This window comes from Rhineura floridana, chromosome 11, assembly GCF_030035675.1.
Source record: "Rhineura floridana isolate rRhiFlo1 chromosome 11, rRhiFlo1.hap2, whole genome shotgun sequence".
In the NCBI taxonomy this organism is placed as follows: domain Eukaryota; kingdom Metazoa; phylum Chordata; class Lepidosauria; order Squamata; family Rhineuridae; genus Rhineura; species Rhineura floridana.
In genome coordinates, this window is record NC_084490.1 from 56996332 (window position 1) to 57021992 (window position 25661).

A 25661-nucleotide genomic window follows, 5' to 3' on the forward strand; every position below is an offset into this window, starting at 1 on the left:
CAATGCCAAGACCTGATCACAGCAGCCAAAGTACCAGAAAATCTGAGACAGACAGAGAGAGAGAGACTGACTGACTACTGACTGAAACTGCGAGCCACTCTGCATGCTCAGCCAAGTTCCAAAATCCAAGAATTACAGAGTGGGTGGGACGCAAGAAGCCATCTATTCCGACTCCCCTGCTGCATGACAGAACTAGTCCCACACATATCAATCCAGATCTCACTATGCCACTAGCAAGAGGGATGGGTACTCCACAGATGTTCACTGTTGCTGCTTTCCCCCCATGTTTAGTGTTCAAATCTGAGTCCTGGCAGAGGCTTCGAGGTCTGGGAATGGTCTGGGAATAGTAGTTTCAAAGCAAACAGTGCAACTCTGGTGAGAACAGATCCAACACCCACTTACAGATGCACAGTGCAAGTCTGACATACACAAAAAGAGAACCCTAATTGCTTTTGGAATGAGTCACCTCTGAAGCATAGCACACAACAGAAGTATTAACAACAAGCAATATTATTTATATGGCACCATATGTCTTCCTCCTCTTAAGGAAATCTGCCTGTGGTACCAGACCCAAAAGGCCACTCACTGCCAACAGGATAGCCTTGCAACGTCTCCTGGTGAAGGGATGAACTCAAAAAGACACCCACGGCAAGCTGCAGAGAATGTTGGCATAGAAGCCCAATTACCAGAGCAGTGAAAGTGCTGTTGCTCTCTGGCTCCAACAGGATTTCTAAAGTATTAGTCCCTTCAGAATGGAATAGCCAAGATCATATTTTCTCCCTATATATTGGCTTTCCTGAGTTTCCTAGTGCAAACAAAATGCACTGTGTAGGGCTTCCCTTAAGGCTGGTCTGGAAGTTGCAGCTGGTGCAGCATGCTTTAGCAAGGTTGCTGAAGAGGGGTGGGCGGTCTTTTTGACAACTTGTAACACCATTACTTAAAAAATAGCAGTGGCTGCTGATATGCTACTGAATAAGTTTAAGGTCTTGCTTTTAGCATATAAAGCCCTGAACAATTTGGGACCAGATTTTCTTTGAGACCACCATACCTTATATACCTCTACCCAGTTTCTGTGTTCCTCTGAAGAGATGCTTTTAGTAGTGCCACATGATCCTGAGGCTCACCTTATGTATACAAACACAGGGCTGTTAGTACTGCAGCACCTGCCCTTTGAAATGTGCTCCCAGTAAATATCAGGCAGACGCTACCAGTACTGGCATTTAGGCACCTGCTTAGAACAGATTTGTTCACCCAGATTTTCCCTGAGGGGTGATCCAGTTAAGTTTATAATTTGATTAACTAACACCTTGGTATTTTTAAAATATTTGATGGTATGGAAATATTTGCAAAACAAAACAAAAAGTATTTGGAAGGTAGGAAAAATCTGCTACAATGTGAGGATTTGATTCCCTCAAATGAGAGCATTAATCTGTCAAAATGAAGGCTACATTGTGCTGATCAAACCTCAGGCACCTCAGCTTCTATAATATATTGCTGGCTCCAAAGAACTGGATTCTTTTCTTCCAGTCTTTACGTCTACTAGCGCTAATCATTCCCAGTCCATCCCTACTACCACCAACAATCCTCATTTGGACTGCACTTTTTAGCTTACAGGGTACTGAACAACTCATATTTTTTACCTCCACTGTGAGATAGTCAGGCTTATGGAGAATGACTCGCCCACAGCCACTCAATATGAACGACGCAATTGACTTGGGATTTGAGCCCATGCAGCACTTTACTTCCTGGGGGAAAAGAGGAGTTTCATGGCTCACGCCTGCTTCAGAATTGTGCTCTCTGCTTTCGAAGTGGCGGCTGCTTGTTATTAGGCTAAGGGAAATAAATATACTCACCTTGATCTGGTCCTCCCCTCCCCACTAGGGTTACCAGATCTCCAGCTTTCAGCCAGAGTCTCTGGCTTTTGGGGGTCCTCTCTGGACCTCCGGGCACAGCGCCCCTCTCTGCCTTGATCTCCAGTTTTCTGGCACGTCTGAGAGGGAACCCTTGCTCCCAAGTCAATAGAGAAAACAGCCGAACACACATGGGTAAGACTAAATTCCTCTCAGCCACATCCCCTAGTGCATCATCACCATTCTTTCTGCCCCACCCTCCTTCCTTTTCATTACCCATCATACTCTGGACTGAAAACAAAATCCCACATGCCTGCTGGGCGCTGCGAGCCCAATGGCAACATGGCATCTCCCAGGGGTGGCAGTTGGTCCGGCATGGTGGCAGCACCAGCAGCAGCAAGGAGGGCCTGGTGTTATGGCTGCTGCTGCTGCTGAAAGAGCGGAGCCCCCTGAGGCAGAGTCCGGGGCTGAGGGCCGGACAGGGCCATGGAGCGATGCCCGCTCTGCAACACCACACGTGCTGCCTGACCTGCACCAAATGTGTCCGTGGCTGGGACTTCGTCTTCTTTGATGGGCGACACTCAGAGCAGTGGGTGACTCTGAGGAAGAGGAACGCTAGGCCGTTGCTGCGGCCCTTGGCTGCTTCCCTTCTGCTGGGGACAAGCGTCAGCTGGGAAGCCCCATCTCTGTTTCTTTCCTCCCTCTGAGTCTCTCAGATGGTGCTGGATTTGGTTAAGAGTCACAAGAGAGAGAGAGAGAGAGAGATGCCCACGAGGATGTTGTTTTGTTACCTTACTCCTTGGGTGTATGTATGTATGTATGTATGTGTGCGTGCATGCGTGCGTGCGATCTTCTACAAAATTTATGTAGGGGCATTTTGGGAAATACAAACCTCCAAGGAGAAAATGTGCATATCTCTTTAGAGCAGAGTTTTATGTTGGAGCTTAATAATAATAATAGGTTTTTGTTGGAGGAAGATGGGTATATATTTAGCTGGAATCAGACCCAAATACATCTCTTGCATATTTGTGCATCTTAGCTGAAACAGAAATTCTCCTGATGAAGATAAGTAGCTAACCCAAGTGCATGTTCTCCCTTCTGTCCATAAGGAGTCGGCTGCTGTCCTTTGTTGCTTCTGGTCATGTTCCAAGGCAAGCAATGTCCTCGTTCACTCACACCCATGTAGCATTAGGAGAACCATTTCTGTACGATGCAGTCCCATGCTGCTTGAGAGTGTGTGTGGATGATGAAGTAGCCTTCCTTCATGGCCTGACAGCCATGTCAGAAAGATCCACCAAACTGGCCTGCATATTTGGTTGTTTCATTCATATATCCTTTTGAGCAACGTGAGATGGCACCTCGTGTGTTGTGAATGGAACCTTGTGAGCTTCAAACAGAGTAGTGACCCACTGTCTTAGATTGACCTGCTACTTTGAAATCAGAAATTTGTGACACAATTCCCATTCTTTCTCTTTTTACACTGGTTTAGTATTGGAGGAATCCCAGATGCCAGGTGGCACAGATCACATACAAATGTTATGGTGGTTCCTAAGAATTGTTTTTTAAAAGATTAGTTCTGTGGAGAGATGTAGACTAACATCTTAATGCTGGTTTTTAAATGTTTGTTGCTTATAGAGATATAAAAGTATTTTTAGCTCTGCAGATTGGCAAATCAGCTTTTATTGGGAGCATGTCTGCTCCCAGAAGAAATTTGAAGCTGATCAATCAATACTCCGTGTGTGCATTTTGGAACATGTGCCCCAATGCATTATTCATGTTCACCCTGCAAAGATTGTGAAGGTAGACTCTGACCTGTATTCTCTTGTGGATGTTTGTTCCAGGAGTTGGTAGCTTTCCCCAGCCTTAAGGCCACCTTTTTCTATCTCAGTGCATAAGCTACTAGGATTGCTCTTATTTGCCTCTGGGTTATCCAAGTGGAGGCCGTGCTAGAAAAATTAAACTGTCTATCACATGGCTTTTTGGTCCCATCTCCAGTAGGATGCAAAATGGTAGAAATTCTTATATACGTCTCTGTGGAGTCTCAGGTGCTGTAACTTTTTAAATGCTGCACATGGCTTTTATTTGCCTTGTGCCCCTTTTTGTTGTTTGTAGCACCTTTCTGTTGTTCGGTTTTGTGAACAGCTTCCTCTGCCTTGTGTTGTCTGGTCCTAACTTGGGGAGGGGCCAGAACCTGAGTTGCATGCAGAAGTTACTAGACTGATTCCTAGCATCTCCGGTTAATTAAATCAGGGAGCAGGTGATGAGTGAGACATCTTTCACCACTTGCACGAGCCCTAGCCGTCATCCAGCCTGTTTCATTTCCCTTAGCTCACCAGTGTCCCAAGTTGCAAACTGGGCTCCACAATACCGGAGAGGGCACTCGGGGGCAACCGTATCAAGAGCCCGACACGACTCGTTCCACAGAGCGACAAGGGCTTCAAGAGGGTCACTTGGTCTATCTACTGGGAACTCCCCCAGGGCATTCAGGAATCCTGTGGGTTCCATTAGTCTCTGGGGGTAGATCATCTTAATCTGTCCATCCCCCCTGCAGGGGAGGATCGGAGCCTTAAGTCTAAACTTCACCAGGAAGTGGCATCCACCCCACTATCTCCAGATCATCCCTTCCTCTATCTGGAGCAAAAATCAAGTCGAGGGAATGCCCTGCCCTATGCATCAGGCCGGTGACAACTTGAGACAGCCTCAGGGTCATCATGGAGGCCATGAGTCCTGAGCTGGAACACTAGGCGCAGCCTCAGCATGGACACTGAAATCACCCAGGACTATCGTTCTGGGCTCCTCCAGTACCACAGCTGAGATGGCCTCCGCCAGCTCGGTCAGAGAAGCTGCCGGGCAGCAGGGTGGACGATACACCAGCAGCAACCCTAGTTTACTGTCTCCTTGGCCCCACACCAGGTGCAGGCCCTCACAGCCAGCTCCAAGACAGAGTGGTTTCCTGGTGACAGAGATGGAAGTTCTGTAGACCATAGCAACCCCTTCCCTCTTTCCCTACAGCCTGTGCTTGGTGTTGCACTGAGTATCCAGATGGGCAAAGCTGGGTCAGATCAACTCTTCCCAGCTCACCCACCCAGATCTCGGTAATGCACACCAAATCAGCACTTTCATCCATGATTAAATCATGGATGAGTGTGGTCTTATTGTGTACCGATCTGGCATTAAACAACAGCACACACAGGCCAGTGGGCACAGCAAATGAGCAACGAGGAACCCATCCATGAGAGGAGTGGAAGCGAGGAACAAGGCATAGATAGCCTTGCCCTCATCTTCTATGGTAGTTCACCACCTCCCCATGGCTATACCTCCTATCCATGGTCACTGAAATTGGGGTGGCATCACCCCAACGATGCATGAAAAGCTGCCCACAAATGAAAATGATGGATATGGAAGGTTTCCCAAAGACTTTTGGTCAACAGACTCTAGAATGGCCCCCCAGCATAAACCTGAGAAATGACCCCCCCCATTATCTAAGAAATAGAATCAGTCTGGATTTACCAGAAGTGGTCTGGGGTCAGTGATGCCAAGAGAGAGGCCCTCCCAAATCCAATTAAAATTGCTGCAAAGGTATGGCCAGTTCACCAAGGAGCAGCGGCTAAGACCTCGCCAGAGACAGCTTATGTCACAGATAGGGTACAAAGGTATCTCTCTCAAATCATTCCCTCTTAGCCTGGATTACTCACTCTGTATACTAATAAGCAACATGAGGTTAGGCACTAATTTCAGCCCCCCCCCATACCCTTGTGATCTACCTTAAAATAGGAAAAATGCACAATTGCTTTTTGGGGAGAAAAAAGAGGAGTGTTTCAAAAATAAAAAAGAAGACCATGGAAACACAAAACGAGCAGCTACCAGATAGCAATCGCTACTTCTAACTGGTACAGAGACATACACATGTCACGTGTCCCATCACCATCGTCTGCCTATAGCTCACAGGGAAGGAGCAAGCTAGGAGTGAGTTATCAAGCATACAGAGTGAGATTTTCACACATTGTTTGCAGTCACTGAGATCTGAACTTAGTCACTAGAGCAGCACTATTCAAATTTGTCTTTAGCTTGTGGTGGCTGAAGGTGAGGCTGTAGTACATCCCATAGAAGTAAATAGGCCAGACCATTACCCTGTAGTCAAATGCAAGAAGTTCTGGATTAGGACTTGTCTGCAAAAGCTGCACATCTGCCAGTGGGCTATGAATCAGTGTACAACCAAGCCAAAAACATCCAAACAGGAGAACAAATAAGTAAATGTAAGTAAGATCAACAGACAAATGGCCAAGGAATACCTAATCACTTTGAACGAGTTCAAATCTGCAAGGTCTAATGAACTACATTCTAGAGTATTGAAGGAACTGGCTGAAGAACTCTAGGAACTACTGTCTATTATCTTTGCGAACTTGTGGAGGATGGGTGAAGTGCCGGATGACTGGAGGAGGCCTAATGTCCCTGTCTTCAAAAAGGGCAAAAAAGAGGAACCTGAGAACTACAGACCAGTCAGCCTGACATCAATCCCTGGGAAAATTCTGGAGCAGAGTATAAAACAGTCCGTCTGTAAGCACCTTGAAAACAATGCAGTGATTACTAGAAACCAACATGGATTTGTCAAGAACAAATCCTGCCAGACTTATCTCATTTTTTTATTGAGTAACCTCCCTGGTAAACTGTGAGAATGCTGTGGACATAATATATTTCAACTTAAGCAAAGCTTTAACAAAGTACCCATGATATCCTGATTAGCAAGCTAGCTAAATGTGGGCTGGATGGAACAACTATCAGGTGGATCCACAGTTGGCTCCAGAATCGTACTCAAAGAGTGCTTATCAATGGTTTCTTCTCAAATTGGGGGGAGGTAACAAGCAAGGTACTGAGCCCAGTGCTCTTCAACATTTTTATTGATGACTTGGATGAGGAGGTGCAGGGAATGCTTATCAAATTTGCAGATGATACAAAATTGGGAGGGATAGCTAATATCCTGGAGGACAGAAACAAAATTCAAAGTGATCTTGATAGGCTGAAGCATTGAGCTGAATATAACAGGGATAAGTGCAAAGTTCTACACCTAGGAAAAGAAACCAAATGCACAGTTGTAAGATGGGGAAAACTTGACTCAGCAATACTACAAGTGAGAAGGATCTTGGGATTGTTGTTGATCACAAGCTGAATATGAGCCAACAGTGTGATGTGGCTGTAAAAAAGGCAAATACTATCTTAGGCTGCATTAACAGAAATATAGTTTCCAAATCACATGAACTACCAGTTCCCCTCTATTCATTACTGGTTAGGCCTCATCTTGAGTACTGCATCCAGTTCTGGACACCACACTTTAGGAAGGATGCAGATAAACTGGAACAGGTTCAGAGGAGGGCAACAACGATCATCAGGGGACAGGAAACAAAGCCCTATGAGGAGAGACTGAAAGAACTGGGCATGTTTAGCCTTGAGAAGAGAAGACTGAGGAGAGATATGATAGTACTCTTCAAGCACTTGAACGGTTTTTACTCAGAGCCAGGATCTCTTCACAATCATAAGAATGTAAGAACATAAGAAGAGCCTGCTGGATCAGGCCAGTGGTCCATCTAGTCCAGCATCCTGTTCTCACAGTGGCCAACCAGGTGCCTGGGGGAAGCCCACAAGCAGGACCTGAGTGCAAGAACACTCTCCCCTCCTGAGGCTTCCGGCAACTGGTTTTCAGAAGCATGCTGCCCCTGACTAGGGTGGCAGAGCACAGCCATCACGGCTAGTAGCCATTGATAGCCCTGTCCTCCATGAATTTGTCTAATCTTCTTTTAAAGCCATCCAAGCTGGTGGCCATTACTACATCTTGTGGGAGCAAATTCCATAGTTTAACTATGCGCTGAGTAAAGAAGTACTTCCTTGTGTCTGTCCTGAATCTTCCAACATTCAGCTTCTTTGAATGTCCACGAGTTCTAGTATTATGAGAGAGGGAGAAGAACTTTTCTCTATCCACTTTCTCAATGCCATGCATAATTTTATACACTTCTATCATGTCTCCTCTGACCCGCCTTTTCTCTAAACTAAAAAGCCCCAAATGCTGCAACCTTTCCTCGTAAGGGAGTCGCTCCATCCCCTTCATCATTCTGGTTGCCCTCTTCTGAACCTTTTCCAACTCTATAATATCCTTTTTGAGATGAGGCGACCAGAACTGTACACAGTATTCCAAATGCGGCCGCACCATAGATTTATACAACGGCATTATGATATCGGCTGTTTTATTTTCAATACCTTTCCTAATTATCCCTAGCATGGAATTTGCCTTTTTCACAGCTGCCGCACACTGGGTCGACATTTTCATCGTGCTGTCCACTACAACCCCGAGGTCTCTCTCCTGGTCGGTCACCGCCAGTTCAGACCCCATGAGCGTATATGTGAAATTCAGATTTTTTGCTCCAATATGCATAATTTTACACTTGTTTATATTGAATTGCATTTGCCATTTTTCCGCCCATTCACTCAGTTTGGAGAGGTCTTTTTGGAGCTCTTCACAATCCCTTTTTGTTTTAACAACCCTGAACAATTTCGTATCATCAGCAAACTTGGTCACTTCACTGCTCACTCCTAATTCTAGGTCATTAATGAACAAGTTGAAAAGTGCAGGTCCCAATACTGATCCTTGAGGGACTCCACTTTCTAAAGCCCTCCATTGGGAGAACTGTCCATTTATTCCTACTCTCTGCTTTCTGCTTCTTAACCAATTCCTTATCCACAAGAGGACCTCTCCTCTTATTCCATGATTGCTAAGCTTCCTCAGAAGTCTTTGGTGAGGTACCTTATCAAAAGCTTTTTGAAAGTCTAAGTACACTATGTCCACTGGATCACCTCTATCTATATGCTTGTTGACACTCTCAAAGAATTCTAATAGGTTACTGAGACAGGACTTTCCCTTGCAGAAGCCATGCTGGCTCTGCTTCAGCAAGGCTTGTTCTTCTATGTGCTTAGTTAATCTAGCTTTAATAATACTTTCTATCAGTTTTCCAGGGACAGAAGTTAAGCTAACTGGCCTGTAATTTCCGGGATCCCCCCCTGGATCCATTTTTGAAGATTGGCGTTACATTTGCCACTTTCCAGTCCTCAGGCATGGAAGAGGACCTGAGGGACAAGTTACATATTTTACTTAGCAGATCAGCAATTTCACATTTGAGTTCTTTGAGAACTCTCAGGTGGATGCCATCCGGGCCCGGTGATTTGTCCGTTTTTATATTGTCTATTAAGCCTAGAACTTCCTCTCTCGATACCACTATTTGTCTCAGTTCCTCAGAATCCCTTCCTGCAAATGTTAGTTCAGGTTCAGGGATTTGCCCTATATCTTTCACTGTGAAGACAGATGCAAAAAATTCATTTAGCTTCTCTGCAATCTCCTTATCGTTCTTTAGTACACCTTTGACTCCCTTATCATCCAAGGGTCCACTTGCCTCCCTAGATGGTCTCCTGCTTTGAATGTATTTATAGATTTTTTTGTTGTTGGTTCTTATGTTCTTAGCAATGTGCTCCTCAAATTCTTTTTTAGCATCCCTTATTGTCTTCTTGCATTTCTTTTGCCAGAGTTTGTGTTCCTTTTTATTTTCTTCATTTGGACAAGACTTCCATTTTCTGAAGGAAGACTTTTTGCCTCTAAGAGCTTCCTTGACTTTGTTTGTTAACCATGCTGGCATCTACTTGGCCCTGGTGGTACCTTTTCTGATCTGCGGTATGCACTCCAGTTGAGCTTCTAATATAGTGTTTTTAAACAACTTCCAAGCATTTTCGAGTGATGTGACCCTCTGGACTTTGCTTTTCAGCTTTCTTTTTACCAGTCCCCTCATTTTTGTGAAGTTTCCTCTTTTGTGAAGTTTCCTCATCCCAGAGTTCAGGACATGGAATAATGGGCTCAAGTTGCAGGAAGCCAAATTTCACCTGAACATCAGGAAAAACTTTCTAACTGTTAGAGCAGTAGGACAATGGAACCAATTACCTGAGGAGGTGGTGGGCTCTCCATCATTGGAGGTATTCAAGAGACAGTGGGCAGCCACCTGTCGGGTATACTTTAAATTGGATTCCTGCACTGAACAGGGGGTTGGACTTGATGGCCTCATAGGCCCCTTCCAACTCTACTATTCTATGATCACTCCACTGGAGTCTGCTTGGGAGTTTACAACGATGTCAGTGCCAGATGTCTCTTCCTAGTTCACAAGCTACAAAACACTTTCAAGGCCCTTCATCACAAATTGGAACAGTAAGAAGTGAGGAATGTGCAGAAATTATATCAGACTGTACATGCAAAGGCTCTGGAAGCAGAGGAAGAGAGTGGACATTAAAATGGAATTTCACACCAATTCCATTTTTTTAAAAATAAAGCGAATACCAGAATTTTCTAATTTTGGTTTTCTACACGCACAGCCCCATTCACTCACCACCCAAGGAGAACATAGGTCCACTGGTCCACCTAGCTTAGTATTACATACACTGACTGGCAGCAGCTCTCCCGTGTTTCAGACAGAGGTCTCTCCCAGCCCTGCCTTGTGATGCCAGGGATTGAGCCTGACTACTGTTGCATGCAAAGCATGTGCTCTGCCACTGTGCTTTGGCCTTCCCCCCACCCCTCCAAAATCAATCATTCTCAGTCCTCCCTCTTGACAGATCTAGTTTCCACACAAGCTTTTGGAGCTGCTCCATCACAAGCCAGGCACAAAACTCAGAGAAAATTCTGGACTGCTCCATCCTCAAACTGTTCACAAAACTTTTAAGGATCCAGTTTTGTGCATCATTTCAAGAGAAGCAAAGTACTCTGAAAATGTATCAGAGCTACCATTCAGACAGCTTTCCCCCACTGTACCACTTGATCTCCTCCATTCTCACCAAGTCCCCTGGCAGAGTATCTTTTGTACACAGGAAGTACAAAGCCAGCTAGCCAGACACATCCTCCAGAGAGAATATAGGTATGAAATGAACAGCTCATCAACTCCAACAATTAATTCCTAATTCCTTTCACGAGGCTGCAATTGGTTTCCAACTCTTTCCTTTGGTGCAAATCACTCTCAAGTGTATGGCCCACACGCTATCTTTGCCAGTATACATAACAATTGAATAAGGGTTCTGTGCATTCCAAATGAAATTTTTGGACCATCCTAAATGACACACTTGCAACATTAGACTGCTCCCTACAATATGCCTTTTCATGCCTGGTCCAATACGCAATTTTTGCAAAAGTCATTGTCAGGTGCACTGTCCCCATAAGCAACTGGGGATGTGCCCCCCAAAACAAAATGTTGGCTACCCCAAATCACACAACCACATTAATGGTAGGCTGCCTTCTATAAGACACTCTTGCAGGGATATTATCTTGGGCTCTTAAGATATTGTGTTTAGAATAATTTCTCACCTCACCATCAACTGGAAGTTTTACTTTATCAGGCAACAAGCACCCTAGTAATTAGTACCATGCTTGCTGTTGAACTTAAAAGGATAAATATATCTAAATTCTGCACTATGAAACACTAAGTTGTACAACCTGGGTAAGTTAATCAGATCAAGCATTTACCTTCCACCATTTATTCTTCTTCTGCTTGCCATGGCTAGGAACTATGCAGTAACACACACACACCATGGAACAATTAGCCCACACTGCCGCACTGTGTGGGCATTGTCTATACACTCTGAACTCTCTCTGTGGCCATATGTTTTGAACGCTGCAGCCATATGGGCTAGAAACTTAACATTTCAAAACCGCAAAATAAAAGATTCCTAGGATGCTTTATAAAGTGCAGCTCTGGAAGCAAAGTATACACACAGCCTTAGTTGGCAGCTCCTGGAGAACTGGCAGTCAGCAAGAGGCAGGGTTGGGGGGGGGAGAGAAAGACTTTAATAGAATCAGGCTGTTATTGAGCAGCTACTTAGACACTACTCTGCCAGCTGCCCTCAAAAGGGGAGTGAAGAAGAATAGAGAGCCTTAAGCTGAGTCTTCCTAAAAATGGCTAGTATTAAAAAACACATACAAAAACAGATTTGGAGCCTTTGACAGCTGCATAACACAGCAGAAACCAACAAGCATGATTTCCCTAGCATGGAAGTGTATTGGGGGTGGGGGCAGGCCTTCACCTGTTGGTTTTGCCAGTAATACAGCTGTTAAAGGCACAAAGTTCCAGTCTGGCAAAACAGTTGGCAACCCTACCAGACTCCCCCACCCTGCAAACCAACAGAATAGAAACTGGGGATATACTTAGGGCTGCTTAGGCTCCACAGAGGATGCATTGTGACAGAGTCTATCACTTTCCCACAGGCTACAATTCAGTTGGTTGTGCTCCAGCAGCCATCCCAGGATTCCCCTAGTGATGTCATGGCAACGCCACATGCAAATTTCGAATAGCTGGGGACTTCCATTTATCTTCTGACCAGGCAGCCAAGAAGAGCCCCTGCCGAGATATGGATAAACTCTGCAATGTCAACTACACACCATAGACAAATTCATGGAGGACAGGGCTACCAAACACTGCAAAAATGGGTCCTCTAGATTAGATGGCCTCCTGCCCAGAATCACACCTTGCTGCAACATTTTGTATGTCTTCACACACTTGTTTTGTTTTTAGTGTACGCCTCGATATTGTTGGCTAAGAGCATCTCCTTATTTCACATCAACCACCAAGGCATGTTATAGGCAATGCAAACCAAGAGTCAATTTGGAATCCCAGTTTCCACTCTGAAGAAAAGAAAAAAAGGTAGGACAAAAAAATAACAATCAAGGAATGGACAGGGCATGTGTGCGTTTGGTTCCCTCCATCACCCTGTTATTTATGCAAATGGTAGTTACTGGAGACCCAAAACCTCAGGCAGGGCAAGGAGACTGAACACTCTCCGAGCAGGATCCTATCACATTTGTTTCCTCTACAACACCAGGCATGCAACACAACACACCTCTCTTTCTATTCTTCTTCCACAACGCTGGCAAGGTGGTACTACCACCACCTACGCCCTACCTCTGAAGACTGGGGGGAGTGAGCAACAACACCGAATACACCCTCCCCCCCCCAGCTGCCTATTTGTCTCCTTAATCTCATCAACATTCCTCAACATTCTTTATGCCCCCCTTCCCAAAAGCCGGGGATTTTTATCAGAAGCTGCAGGTTCCCACACTCCTCTCCAAGCTAAATGCTTGCTGGATGGTGGGAAGGCTGGAGTGCATGGGAGAATTCTAGAGTCAAAGCCTTTTTCCATGTTTGGAATTTTTAAAAAGGATACAAGATGCCTTTCTAAATAAAGATGCTTTAGCTAGTGCTTAATTTCTTGATATACACTGATTGGGGGGGGGGAGAGTCCTGGAGTTCAAGCCTGCCTGGAAATCATGCTTCTGATCGGCCTTCACCTAATCCTACATGTATGAGTTGACTGTAGATATTGTGTAAGTGAGAAAAACACTCTGCATGTTCCCTGCAGAAGTCTTCATTTGCTACTTCACATGCTCCAGGTTCAAAGTGTCACATATCACACACACAATGGAGTCTGGGGCAGAGAGTCCAACTGAAACAAGCACTATTATGCTCCAAAGAAGTTCCCCAAAACTGAAAGTCACCCATTGTCCTCTGTCTGTCTAGTAGGTAGACCCATCACACCTCCCAGTTTGTACCAGTTCTAAGACAAAGCCAGCTCTTTAGCATCCTCAGTCTGAACTCAACCCCGATCATGTCCTCAGTGCCATCACTCAGCCCCAGAGAGCCAGTGTGGTGTGCTGGCTAATGCATTGCACTATGGCCAGGGAATCTCAGGTTCAAGGCATTGCTGTGCCCTGTAGCTCGCCTGGTGGCCTTCAGACTCTCTGATCCTAACCTACCTGACATGAGCATTAAGGGAGGAAGAATGGGATTTTAAAAATGTAACAAATAAAATAATGAAGTAACAATCAAGCACTTCTGACCATTTGCCAAGTGTTTTCCCCTCACCACTAAGTAGCCCTGACACCTTTATCCATCACTTAGCTCCTGCACGTTCTCATTTCATTCAACTCAAAATCCTCCAAAGGGCACTAGGCAATTTTCCCCCCATAGGCAATTTTATCATCCCATTGGGCAAGGAGTTGATTTCTAAAATATGAAGCGTTGAAGCTCAGCAATACCTGAAAGTAACATTTCCAACCTGAAAGGCTGCTTTTCTAACACCAGGCACCTTGGGGGGCTAGTTCTGGGTTTCTGGTAGCAAGAAGATGGCAACTACATATCCTCAGACCCATTCTCCTCTGTTATCACTTCATATATTCACAACTTCAGATTCAAAGCAAGGTGTGCAAGGGTCAAAATTAAGCCCTGCACTGAGCCTTTTGGCTGAGAAATTACACTAAATGTCTGCTATCTTTTTGTGCCACTTGAGTAGCCCTATCCCAATAAAGTCCTTTTCAGGATCACTGCTCTATCCAAGAGAAATGGCCTCCCTCCCCTCTGCACTCAGCACTCCATGATTTCCACCCATCCATCAGCACAGACCTTATCCAAGCAATTTCAGCAGCCGTATACATTATCTGGGGGGAGAGGAAGAGAAGAATCAATAAACTGCTTCCCCTGCCTAAGTTTCTTCACCAATCTCTGAAGGGCACCAAGAAAAAACAGAGCCCAGCAAATGTTTATCTTTTACCAAGCCAGCAGCTTGTGCTTTTAAAAAATGAAACAAAATAAAACTGGGTACAATAATTCTGAGGCCAACGAGCTGGTGCAGGAATATGGGCGCTTTTTTACTGTTGCAAAATGCTCTACAAAACAGAACACAAAGAGACTAGCCTGGTAAAAGAGGCAAAGGTGGACTCCACTTTTCCCTTGAGCCCTCCTCAAACTAGCAGAGAAATCAGAAGAGTGGAAGCAGCATTATCAATTCATGCCCGAGGAAGTGTTTTGCGATACTTGAAAAGCTTGCATAATCATGTACCAAGTGACTGGGAAGACTGGTGGCTCCAACGGCAGCAGGGCAGTGAATCCACTTCAGGTTTCAGTCTGAACTTTCAAGGAGCTGTTGCACCTTGGACAGCTCCTTGAAAGTCTGGACTAGAACCCGGAATGGATTGCCCCACTGACATCGGAGCCACCAGTCTCCATTGCCAAACTATGTTGGCCAATAAAAGACATATTTTACCTTCTTCGTACATTCAGTCCTCTGGGACAAATGACAATAACACACACACCTCAATGGTGCCACCTCTCTGGCCCAAACTAGGCACGCTAAAGGTATGGACATTTAATGTGTCCAGTTTATATCTTCTAAATATGAATGGGGAGGAGAAGAGAGAGAAGATAAGGGAATAATGACTGATATCATAGTGCATGGGGGGGGGGCGTTAACCATCCCTCTGAAGCTCTCTTCCCTAGGCTAACAGCAGCTAGCAAGGCAGAATTAAAAACCTCCTCTCACACCAAATTTCCAATTGCACCCCCCCATGACAGTTATTTAGAAGAAAAGAACTAGAGACAGGAAGACAACAATGCCTTCAACATCTCATCTAGTTTGGCCCTCTTTATGCCTTCAGCTTAACCCCTTGGTCCCTAACAGATCTCCAGTCACAACAAATTCTAAGTACCTCTAATTGCATTTGCTCACTTCTGTTACTTCTCAACTTCGCCTTTCTCTCTCCTCCTCCGCTCTCTTCCCCACTGTCGGGTTTTAGACAGGGCTGTGGAGTCGGAGTCGGGAGCAATTTTGGGGGGAGTCGGAGTTGGTAGAAATGTGCCAACTCCGACTTTGACTCCTTCATAAATGGCAAATGTATATTAACTAGTAATAACAAATTTATTGTAGTAAAATGGTAGTACAAGGCATTTCATCACCACGTGAATCCAGAGCTTGGAAAAGTTACTTTTTTAAACTACAACTCCCATGAGCCCAATCCCTGGGGCTGATGGGAGTTGTAGTTCAAAAAAGTAACTTTTCCAAGCTCTGGATTCACGTGGTGGTGATGAAATGCCTTGTACTACCATTTTACTACAATAAATTTGTTATTACTAGTTAATATACATTTGCCATTTATGAAGGAGTCGGAGTCGGACAGCAGAAAAATAGAGGAGTCGGAGTCGAAGGTCTGGCATACCAACTCCACAGCCCTGGTTTTAGACTGCAAGTTCCTTTTTATTGTTGTTGCTGACTTTACTCCATAAAGCAGGGATGGAGAGCTTGGCGCCCTGCAGATGTTAATGGACTAGAACTGCCAACATCCCCAACCATTGGCCCTGCTGGCTGGGATGATGAGTCGGAATCCAACAACATCTGGAGGACTACACAGGTTCCCCACCCCTGCAGTAAAGCATCATGTATTGTGATGAAGCTTTAAAAGCAACAGAGAAGTAAACTACAGAATACAGTCTCAAGATGGGGGGAGATTTGTTTTATGCGAAGCTCCCAGCCATCTTCATTTTTTCACCTACAGAGTGAATGTGAAATAGTGCAATGGGACACATTAAGTTGAGCAGATGTTTTTTCCTCCATGCTTGACCATGGGTCCTGCCTATCAAACCTGCACTCAAGAATCAACCAGCTAACAAGGAACAATTTAATCTTGACACTTTCCAGCACACTTTATTAGTAACATCAGGTATGTGTTTTCTATTATTTAAATGTTTTCTTCAATTTTTGGTCCAAGGATTCCAAGCAGCTTGCATATGATATAATAAAACTACAGCCATTCCAAACCTTACAAATCTTTGGAACGGTCAATGAAAGCAGGTGAGAAAGCAGCAGTTGAAACCAGGCATAACAACTTTCTCAACTGGACCCATCTAACACTTTTAAAATAAAATGGGTTATAACGCCTGGAAGCTGGATGAGGGAGGGAGGCAGATCTCTTTGGGGGGAGGATTTCACAAAATTGGCACCATCACTGAAAATACACAGGATCTTGTAACCATCTGCCTGAGCTCTGATGGCAGGAAAACTCTGTGGACAGCCTCACGTGGCAGTCAAAGAGAACACGGCAACTTTAATATAGGAAAAATGGGCACAAATTGCCATAATGGCCTTTATGTACTGAAGAAAAACTTTCCAATTGTTGCTATGAAATCCCCCTATGGAATGGAAATGTTTAAGAAATTGAAAACCTGCACACGCAGCTGTAACGACTCAACTGTTTTTATGTGCGTTGTTTAAGAATACCTGGGTTGGGTTAGGTTTTTTTTTAAAAAAGCAGCCAATAAAATAGGTTTCATGTTCTAGGCCTACACCTCAAATCTCTACCCCATTTGCAGGTGGCGAATTAGGTGGGTATCTCACTGCTTTTTTAGCATGGAGTACAAAAAATGATTTGGCTAGTCTTGGGGACGGGGTGCTTGCCTTGATGGCTTTCTCTTTTCTCTCCTTTTCTTTTAGACTTTAAAACTGCTGCCTGCTGTGATAGCAGCAACTCTCCCTTCCACTGCTTACACTGAGACTGTGGCCGGTGGCAGCAGCAGCTGGAACAGAGCATCAGTCCAGGAAGGATGCATTTGCAAGTTTGCTTGCAAGGAAAAGAAATAATTGGCTGGGGACATTTTAACTGACTTGCACAAAATGAAGCTGTGGGCCAAACATGATGCCAAGGCATCTCCTAGAAGATGCCATAATTCAAGATGGCCCAGAGTCTATTTAGGGGTACACACCCATTTTTTATTCATTTCTACATATACTGGATATTACCACCACATGCTGGACAGTGATTTGTGCAAAGCCAAAGCACTGGGCTGGATATGATGCTAGGGAGTCTTGTAGGAAGCAGTCCTCTGGTAGGAGGGGTGTACAACTTTGAATGGCCGAAGACTTTATTTCAAGGTCAAATATTCCCTTAGTCCCAAGTGAGGCCCAGGAAATCACATTTCTGAGCAACATGGTTTAACACAGCCTTTTAGGTTTGATATGCTTGTGTATAAAGGGGACTGTCTCCCAGCCATGAAGGTGTATGATATGGGGTAGTCCAGGGCTCATTTGGGAAGGTACAGGAACATGTGAGCTTAGTTCCTTATTCAGTTGCCGTGCTGAATAAGGAACTAGGAACCAACCTCAGCCTCACACGCAGCACATGCAACCCAAGCTGAACAGCTTGGAGTCAGAAAGAGGCAGCTGGAAATGTAAGAGAGACTGCACTGGCACAAGAAGACCACTTAAGACACTGAAACCCTTTGTAGCTCCACCAGTGCAGTCAGCTGCTATTGTGAAACCCCTGATTCCCAAAGAACTTCTGTTTATAAGTGTCTCTAGAGAAGGACGCTGTAAAGGCACTATCAGGAAGAGAGAGAGAAAAGCAAACGAACAGCACTATCTTACAGATGGCATTCCTCATTTGTAAAGAAAGAAAGCTGATACATACTCAGAGGTACTCATCAGTACTTTATACGAGGGTGGGGGAGAACCTCTGTATGCCTCTTCACAGAAGAGCCAGCTTTACGAGTTAACACACCACAAGAAGGTAGGAGAAGTTTAGTCAGAGAGTGACTGATTGCTTCCTCAACCTGAACTATGGATGGACAGATCAGTCTGCTTTGCATGTGTTCATTTATAATTCTTTTCCATCCTGTTTTCACATTAATTTATTATTTATTTATTTATTTTTAAAAAGCATTTGTATACCATTATTTCATTAAAAACATCAAAACGGTTTACAACACGTTTAAAACAACAACAACCACAGAATTTAAAAAAACATTAAAAACACAATAAAAACAAGGGTCAATCGTTGCAAAAAAAAACAACCATGTTCTTAATTGCCTGCATAAGCCTGGCGAAACAGAAATGTTTTCAGCAGGCACTTTAAAGTTAAAAACAGAAGGTGCCTGCTGAACCTCTGTTGGCAGAGCACTCCAGAGAACTGGGCCAATGACACTGAAGGCTCAATTTTGTGTCGATGTTAAATGAACCTCACCAACTCGGGAGACAGCCAAAGCCACTCCTGCAGAAGATCTCAGAGACTGAGCTGGGACATAAGGGTTCAGGCAATCCCAAAGATACCCTGGAACTAAGTTGTTTAGGGCTTTGTAAATTAATACATGGACCTTGAACCTGGCTCAGCATCAGATGGGCAGCCAGTACAGATGTTTTAAAAGTGGTGTCACATGTTTTCCGCCATATGCTCCTATCAGCAATCTGGCTGCCACATTTTGCACCAGCTGGAGCTTCTGAATCAGGGCCGAGGGCAGACCCACATAGAGTCCACTGCAGTAATCCAGCCTCGAGGTTACCAACACATGGACTACAGAGATCAGGCTATCCCTGTCCAAGAACAGCCGTAGCTGATGAACCAGCTTCGGCCTCTAGTGACAAAGATGAATCCAGGAGTACCCCAAGGCTATGGACCTGGTCCTTCAGAGGGAGCACGACCCCATCCAGAACAGGTAACCTGCCTATCTCCTGGACATGGGAACCACCAACCCAAAGAGCCTATGTCTTCCCAGGATTCAAGCACAGTTTACTGGCCCTCATCCAGTCCACTACAGCATTCAGACACCACTACAGAGCATTCACAGCCTCTCCTCATTCAGATGTTATGGAGAGAAATTAATGTTAATATTTTGAAATTTATGCCAAAAATCAAATTTAAATACATATTTTATTTGAATGTACACATTTCTAAAAGTATTTTATCTTAAAATATCCTCTTTTTATTCATCTTTCTGAGCCGAGAAGTGTACCGCAAAAAAGTGCAAAATTTGAAAAACAATTATGTTCCAATCAGTGCATTCGTATGGGAGATGCAAATTAGGTTGGTTTGCTTAAAAATACAGACCAAACAAAATTCTTCTTCATCCCTGTCTGTAATATGGTGATATAAAAGAATACACATTGTTTATATGACATCAGGTTGCACATTGCCGGGGAAGGGAGGAGGTAATCAGAGTTTCCTTATGGAAATAGTGGAAGAGTTGTGCTAAAAAAAATAATAATGGGGGGGGGGCTTCATTTGAGGCTCATCCATGGGCTGAGCTCTGGAATCATTTCTCAGTGCTTAGTTCTGTCTCTGGAACAAGACATTAGGAAGCAAATGTGTTAAGCATGTAAAGAGTACAGTGCTTGAGGTGAGCCACTTGACTGCAACTGTCAAGACTCAATCCAGAAATATGTGAAGCATTAACAATAGTGTGAGTGTGGGCAGAGGCCTTTCCCCTCACTAGCAACAGCAACTGATCCCTGCATTATCTGGGATTACAGATTCACTGCAACTTCGAGACAGATCAGAAACTCAGACCTTTTCACTTAGAAACGAAAACACAGAACATTCCTGGGAAAAAACAACGCTTGTGTTGAAGGGTAGAAAAGCTAGCTGCAAGATGCACTGGATTTACATGGTTACACTTGTTTCATCCTTGCTATGAGCTTTGAAAAACTTGCAAGATAAAAGCAGTGACGTAACTGAGAATCCTTTTAAAAAAACTAACAAGAAAAAGAAAGTCAGAAGCAGAGGATTAGAACAGCTACTGCATGTTCACAAGCAGGAAGACTTAACGTTTCTGAACATTCCCCCCTCCCTCCAGGCTGCCAGCACCTACAAGGCAATCAATCACGCAGTAGTAACTCCTATTCTTCCTCATAGTTTCTGTGGTCAGAAATGCTCCTAATCAATTACTTTGGGCACATTACCTGCCCCCAAAAGTGTTCAAATAGCAGCAGGTTTCTTCTACTCAAGTGAGCCAGGGGCATACATCATTCCAAGAGCATTCAGACTGCCTTGCTGGATCAGACTGAAAATCCATCCAGACCAACGCTCTGATCAGGGCTGCAGGGACTGTGAAATGAATGCACAGGGCTGGGTGGAATGGGAGGCTTTAGCATAGTTTTTCCCACTAGCAGCCCCCTCCATGCTGCATGGCAAACTGCATTTGAAACACAGGCTCATTTCAAAAGCACTTTGTGGTGTGGCACATGTGTGCCAGTGTCCAAAAGTCAAAAATCCCACTAGACCAGCACAAGGCCCTTTCAAGACCTTAAGCTGCTCTTTTGATCCCAGCCTGTATCTCAGGGATGGGGTACCTGTGGCCCTCCACATGTTGTTGAACTACGACTCCCATCATCCCAGACTACTGGCCATGTTGGCTAGAACAATGTCTGGAGGGCGAAAGATTCCCCACCTCTGTTCTATGTAATGGTGGTCGGACAGATGCCTCCACAGAAACTCATCATTCCTAACAGCTGGTAATCAGAGACAGCCTCTCATCTTCAAGTGTAGTTTTCAGTCATTAGCAGATATGGCTAATAGACACTGAAAGATCCATCCTCCATGAATCTGTCGCAAGTCTAGCTGAATCCACTATCATTACTAAGCATTTCTATAGCTCTTTTTACTTGGCCAGAGTGCCAAGTCTTTGGCTGCAGCTAACTGCTAGCCACTGACTGTTTCCCAGCTTTAGACAATGCTTGTGTATCTGTTCAGCGCTAGAAGACGCTGAAGCTTTGTTATCATTTTATGCGCCATGCTCTGGCCTCCCACAGCAGGAGAATTGTTTGCTTGCTTCCTCCTCCCACAGCCAAAGGAAAAGACACTCTTTTCTCTACCCAGACAGAAGAGTCTTTCTGCAGCCTCCCAAGAAGCCACCAGCAATTTTGCCACAGCTGCACTGCACACAACAGAGCCCTTTACACAACCCAACAAAGCAGATGAGAGATGTTGTGCCAAGAGAAGGGTCTGACCGTGCCAATTACAATGCTGTAAAGTTAATATATGCAAAGCTGAAGCTGAGACAGAGCAAAGAAGCACCGGTAGTTCAGATGATCCTTCTCTCCCTCTCCCCCCCCAAAAAAAATCAGGAACATTTCCCCCACGCATCATCATGGTTGAAGCATTGCATCTGTTGCTGCTCCTCCTCTGTAGCATCAAGGCTGAAGTACAGCATGTCCCCCCACCGGATATATGGAAAATCACAAAGAAATGTGGGTTTTTTTGGAGGGGAGGTTTATAAATAAAAGGCAAAATGTGAACAGGCAACCAGGCTGAGCCACAGAATCCAACAGTTGCCTTCAGAGAGCTGCCTCCAAAACACTGGCAAAACCGAAACATTCCCTTTTTACAGGCAAAGAAAGTAAGAAAATGGGCCTTCTTCCCTTACATTCTTTCCAGGGGCGAGGCCTGCACATGGATCTGTGGCTTTTCGTGCTTCATTCTCTCCTGGCCTCACCTTGAATCTCAGAATTCATCCTGTACCTTCTTAAAAGGTACTCCTAAGCAGGCGCTCTCAGGCACCCAAACACAAAGGCACCAGCTGGATATTAGGGCAGCGCTTTAATTATTGGGGGCAGGGGAGAGAAAACATGAGGGGGCCAAATTAAATTTGCAAGCTTCAGCACCGTGTCCCCACCCATTTCAACCAAATCATGCTCCCTTGCTAACCTCAGAAAAACAATAGCTAAAGAGGGCCACTCCCCTCCCCAGTCATTCAAACACTGTATCACAGAGATTTGTGAGCAGTGCTATAAGACAATTTTATTATATAAGGGTATTCCAAGAAGGGATCTGAAGCAGGGCTCTGCACCAGAACCTCTTTGTAATGCCGATGCCCAGCTCTGGAAGAAGTGAACTCTGAGAATTTGCAGAAAGACTCTCTCTCCCTCTCACCACCAATTACAACTGGCCCCTAAAACAGGGTTTGATTTGTACTAGGCTTTACAGTATCTCAACCCCAGAATCAAAGTCCCAGGACTTAAATGAAACGCATGAAATCATAAAGTGCCTTTCCCTTACTGCATTTGAGACTGAGAAAGATTTTCCAGAGTACAGCGCATGATTTCTAGACAGGCTTGTGCCTTGGGGTAAAGATAAAAATAAAAATTCAAGAACTGATGCAAGGGGAATGCTGGACAACATAGCGTAAATGTTGATTGCAATTTCTGGGGCAAACACAGGGGGGGAATGAATCTGATCCTTTATGGAAGCAAGTGGGAGAAATTAGAAGTCTGACAATTGTTTAACTAACGCTCCAAGGTATAACTATGAGGAAGGCAACTATCATTCTGAACACATGCCAAATACATCTCTTCCAAACCAGGAAACCCCAGCCACAGAGAAAACCTTTTAGGACAGAGTATATGGCTTCCAAACAGGGTTAAGTATGGTTGTTAAAAGAAAAAGAGATCAACTATTGCATGGGGTGGCAGTGATGCCAAGGCTCCTAGAGTCACTCAGCTGTTCCCCAGAATTCACACAAATTACAAGTTCCAGCCCCCGCTCCAGACCTTCCCAAATGCAAATCCTTTCTTCCTCCTTACTTACCTGATGTGTCCCACATGTTAAGTTCAATGCGCTGCTTGTCAATCTCAAAACTGGCAGTGTAGTTCTCGAACACAGTGGGAACATAGCTCTGCAAGGGAAGGGAGCCATCGGGAGAGACAACAGAATGCACAAAACCAGAATCAGAGGCAGTGATTGGGAAGAAAACGGTCTCCCTTATTACACACACACACACACACACACACACATACTACCACTACCCCACATCATATGCCCTGCCTCCTGCCACTCTTGCAGCTGGAAACTCCCTTCCCCATCAATTCTCAGTTTCTGAAAACAAACATTTCTGATGCTCATATCTGTCTGGAAGCCCTTTCATTCTAATTTGTAATGTGTGGGCCCTGGCTGTGCTTATTTAGGAACATGTCCTTATATGTCCATATGCCTTATATCAAGTCAGACCGTTGGTCTCTCTAGCTCAGTATTGTCTACACTGACTGGCAGCAGCTCTCCATGATTTCAGACTAGGGACTCTCCCAGTCCTACCTGGATATGCCAGGGATTGAGCCTGGGACCTTCTGCATACAAAGCAGATGTGCTACTACTGAATTCCAGCCCTTACCCAATAAAGGGCTCAGGCACTCTGTGTGTGCTTAGAGGAACTTCTGTCCAAGGGCTGATCCAAGGCACTGACAACAGGCTCGCAGGCTCCCTGAAGAGCCCATTGGATTTTTTTTTTATTGTGGTTTTCAGTTCAGCACCAGCTACCCCACAGGACCAAACAGACTGTTCCTGTTTCTGGCATCTTCCTTATATTCCAGCAGTTCCATGGTTGACCAGTGCACTTAAAATTCCAGCTTTCCCCTCTTCTGACCCTCCTCATCCTTCCTCAGCTCTCTCAAATTGACTCCTAAGGCTTCCTGTCATTCTCTCCCCCCCCCCCATGTTAGCTACCATAAACAGAACAAAATAAGAAGAGCCTTGTTGGCACCTTAAAGACTACAAAATGTATTATGGCAGAACTAGAAAAGCGCCTTTGAACCTCATATCAGTAATAGGGCCCCCTCCAAGTTCCTTCAGCCCCCCTATTTCTCGCCCCCCCGCGCTGTCTCTTCCCTCTTTCCCTTTTGACTCTCCAGTTCCAAAGTATTTCAGCACAGCCTGCCCCCCCCATCCCCACCTTGTCTCTGGGTCTCCAACAGGTCAAGCGAGTAGGACCCCTTCCTAAACAGCCAACTCCTCCGCAGTCTCGGGCTGTATCCTTAAAATAGAACAACCCTCGGAATCCGGACCCAGACTTGCCTGCTTCACACATCGCCCTTCTCTGCTCTCTCCCCACAGCTTGCCTAGACCTGGGTCTCCTACTAAATATACTCCCCACCGAAAAGGCCTCTCCTCCAGCTTCCCCCGAAGGTCCCTCCCCGGTCTGCAGGATGACCTTCGCCAGCCCCGTCGGTTCTGGCTCCCTCGCCGGATCTAGCCCTAGCCGGCTGCGCTCCCGCTTCTCTCCCGCCTGCGGCTGCCCCACGATCCTCCTTCAGGTTATCTCGTTGCTCCTTCGAGGCTAGCTGCCCCCACCCCGGACTCCCCCGCCGCCAACCCCGCGCTATCCTGCGCCGTTTCCTCCGCCTGCCCCAGTCTCCCCTACCTCGGGGTAAGCGTCCTTGGCGAAGACGTGCAGCAGCGCCGTCTTGCCGCACTGGCTGTCGCCCACCACCACGATCTTGCAGCGCGCCAGCTGGTTCTCCATGACGCCCTCACGACTGACTGAGCGGCCGACAGACGACGCGCTGCTGCTGGTGCTGTCGCTGCCGCCGCCGCCTACTGGTCCCGACGCGAGGAGAGGAGCAGCATCAGCAGCATCGCAACCCTTTGCCTGCCGGCCGGCCTTCCCACACTCAGACACCGGCTCCTGCCGCTGCTTCCCGGCTCCTCATGCCGCACCCCCCCGCTCCGCCCTTCGGAGCCCCTGCGCCTGTGGTCCTCCGTCGCCAGGGGGGGCAGTGCTGAGTGGACGTCCTCCGCCTATCCCCGTGGGCCCTTCAGGGGGCTTCGGCCCTGCAACAGGCGAAGCAGAATTGGTTCCCCCCGCGGTACATTTCGCATTTGGGGTTCTGGGCAGGCTTCGACGGCACCAGCACCTCTGAATAGAGAATAACCCGCGGAGACTTCCGTCCCATGTATGAAAGAGTCTCCCCATACCTAAACTCGCCATTGTCCCGTTTAAACTATAGGGAGAGAACGGGACTCAAACTTGCGACATCCTTTTCCTGCGACTTTCTTTACGCCTCCCTAATTCTCTGTCCCCCCCCCCCAAAAAATTTCCCAATTGATGGCACCATGTTTTATTACATATGACAAGTTCGCCTGTTTTGACAGGTAAGCACAAAATTAGTTTTCCCTCCATCAACATTGCGAGATTTCTTGCTAAAAACCTCGCTTTTCTTCACATTCCACTGTTTAAAATCCCGTATTTTTACCCCTGGAATAAGTTCTCTCAAAATACTTCCCTGAAATGAGAAATTCACACGTAGCTTGATAGACAGCTTTTTTCTTTTCTCTGGCACCAAATCTGGTGTGGATTTTTTTTAAGGGAGGGGGAGAAATGCACTCCCAAGACATAGATGCCGTAGTGATCTGAAAGGCAAATTTTCAAAACATTT

The 25661-nt window shown here is 45.5% G+C and overlaps 1 protein-coding gene across 2 annotated transcripts in view; it reads right to left on the reverse strand.

The window, feature by feature from the left end:
• Nucleotides 1-24925, reverse strand: part of RND2 (Rho family GTPase 2) — a 39428-nt gene extending 14503 nt beyond the window's left edge. The window contains exons 1-2 of one of the 2 annotated variants that reach the window (XR_009758417.1): nucleotides 24647-24842; nucleotides 23041-23128 (exon numbers count right to left, since the gene is read on the reverse strand). Coding sequence is in view for 1 of the 2 variants with exons in the window: in XM_061589682.1 (XP_061445666.1) it covers nucleotides 23041-23128; nucleotides 24647-24748 (190 nt within the window). In the remaining variant the exon portion in view is untranslated. Of the gene's footprint in view, nucleotides 1-23040; nucleotides 23129-24646 lie in introns of both variants that reach the window. The other variant, XM_061589682.1, reaches the window with a different exon arrangement.
• Between the last annotated feature and the right edge of the window lie 736 nt (nucleotides 24926-25661).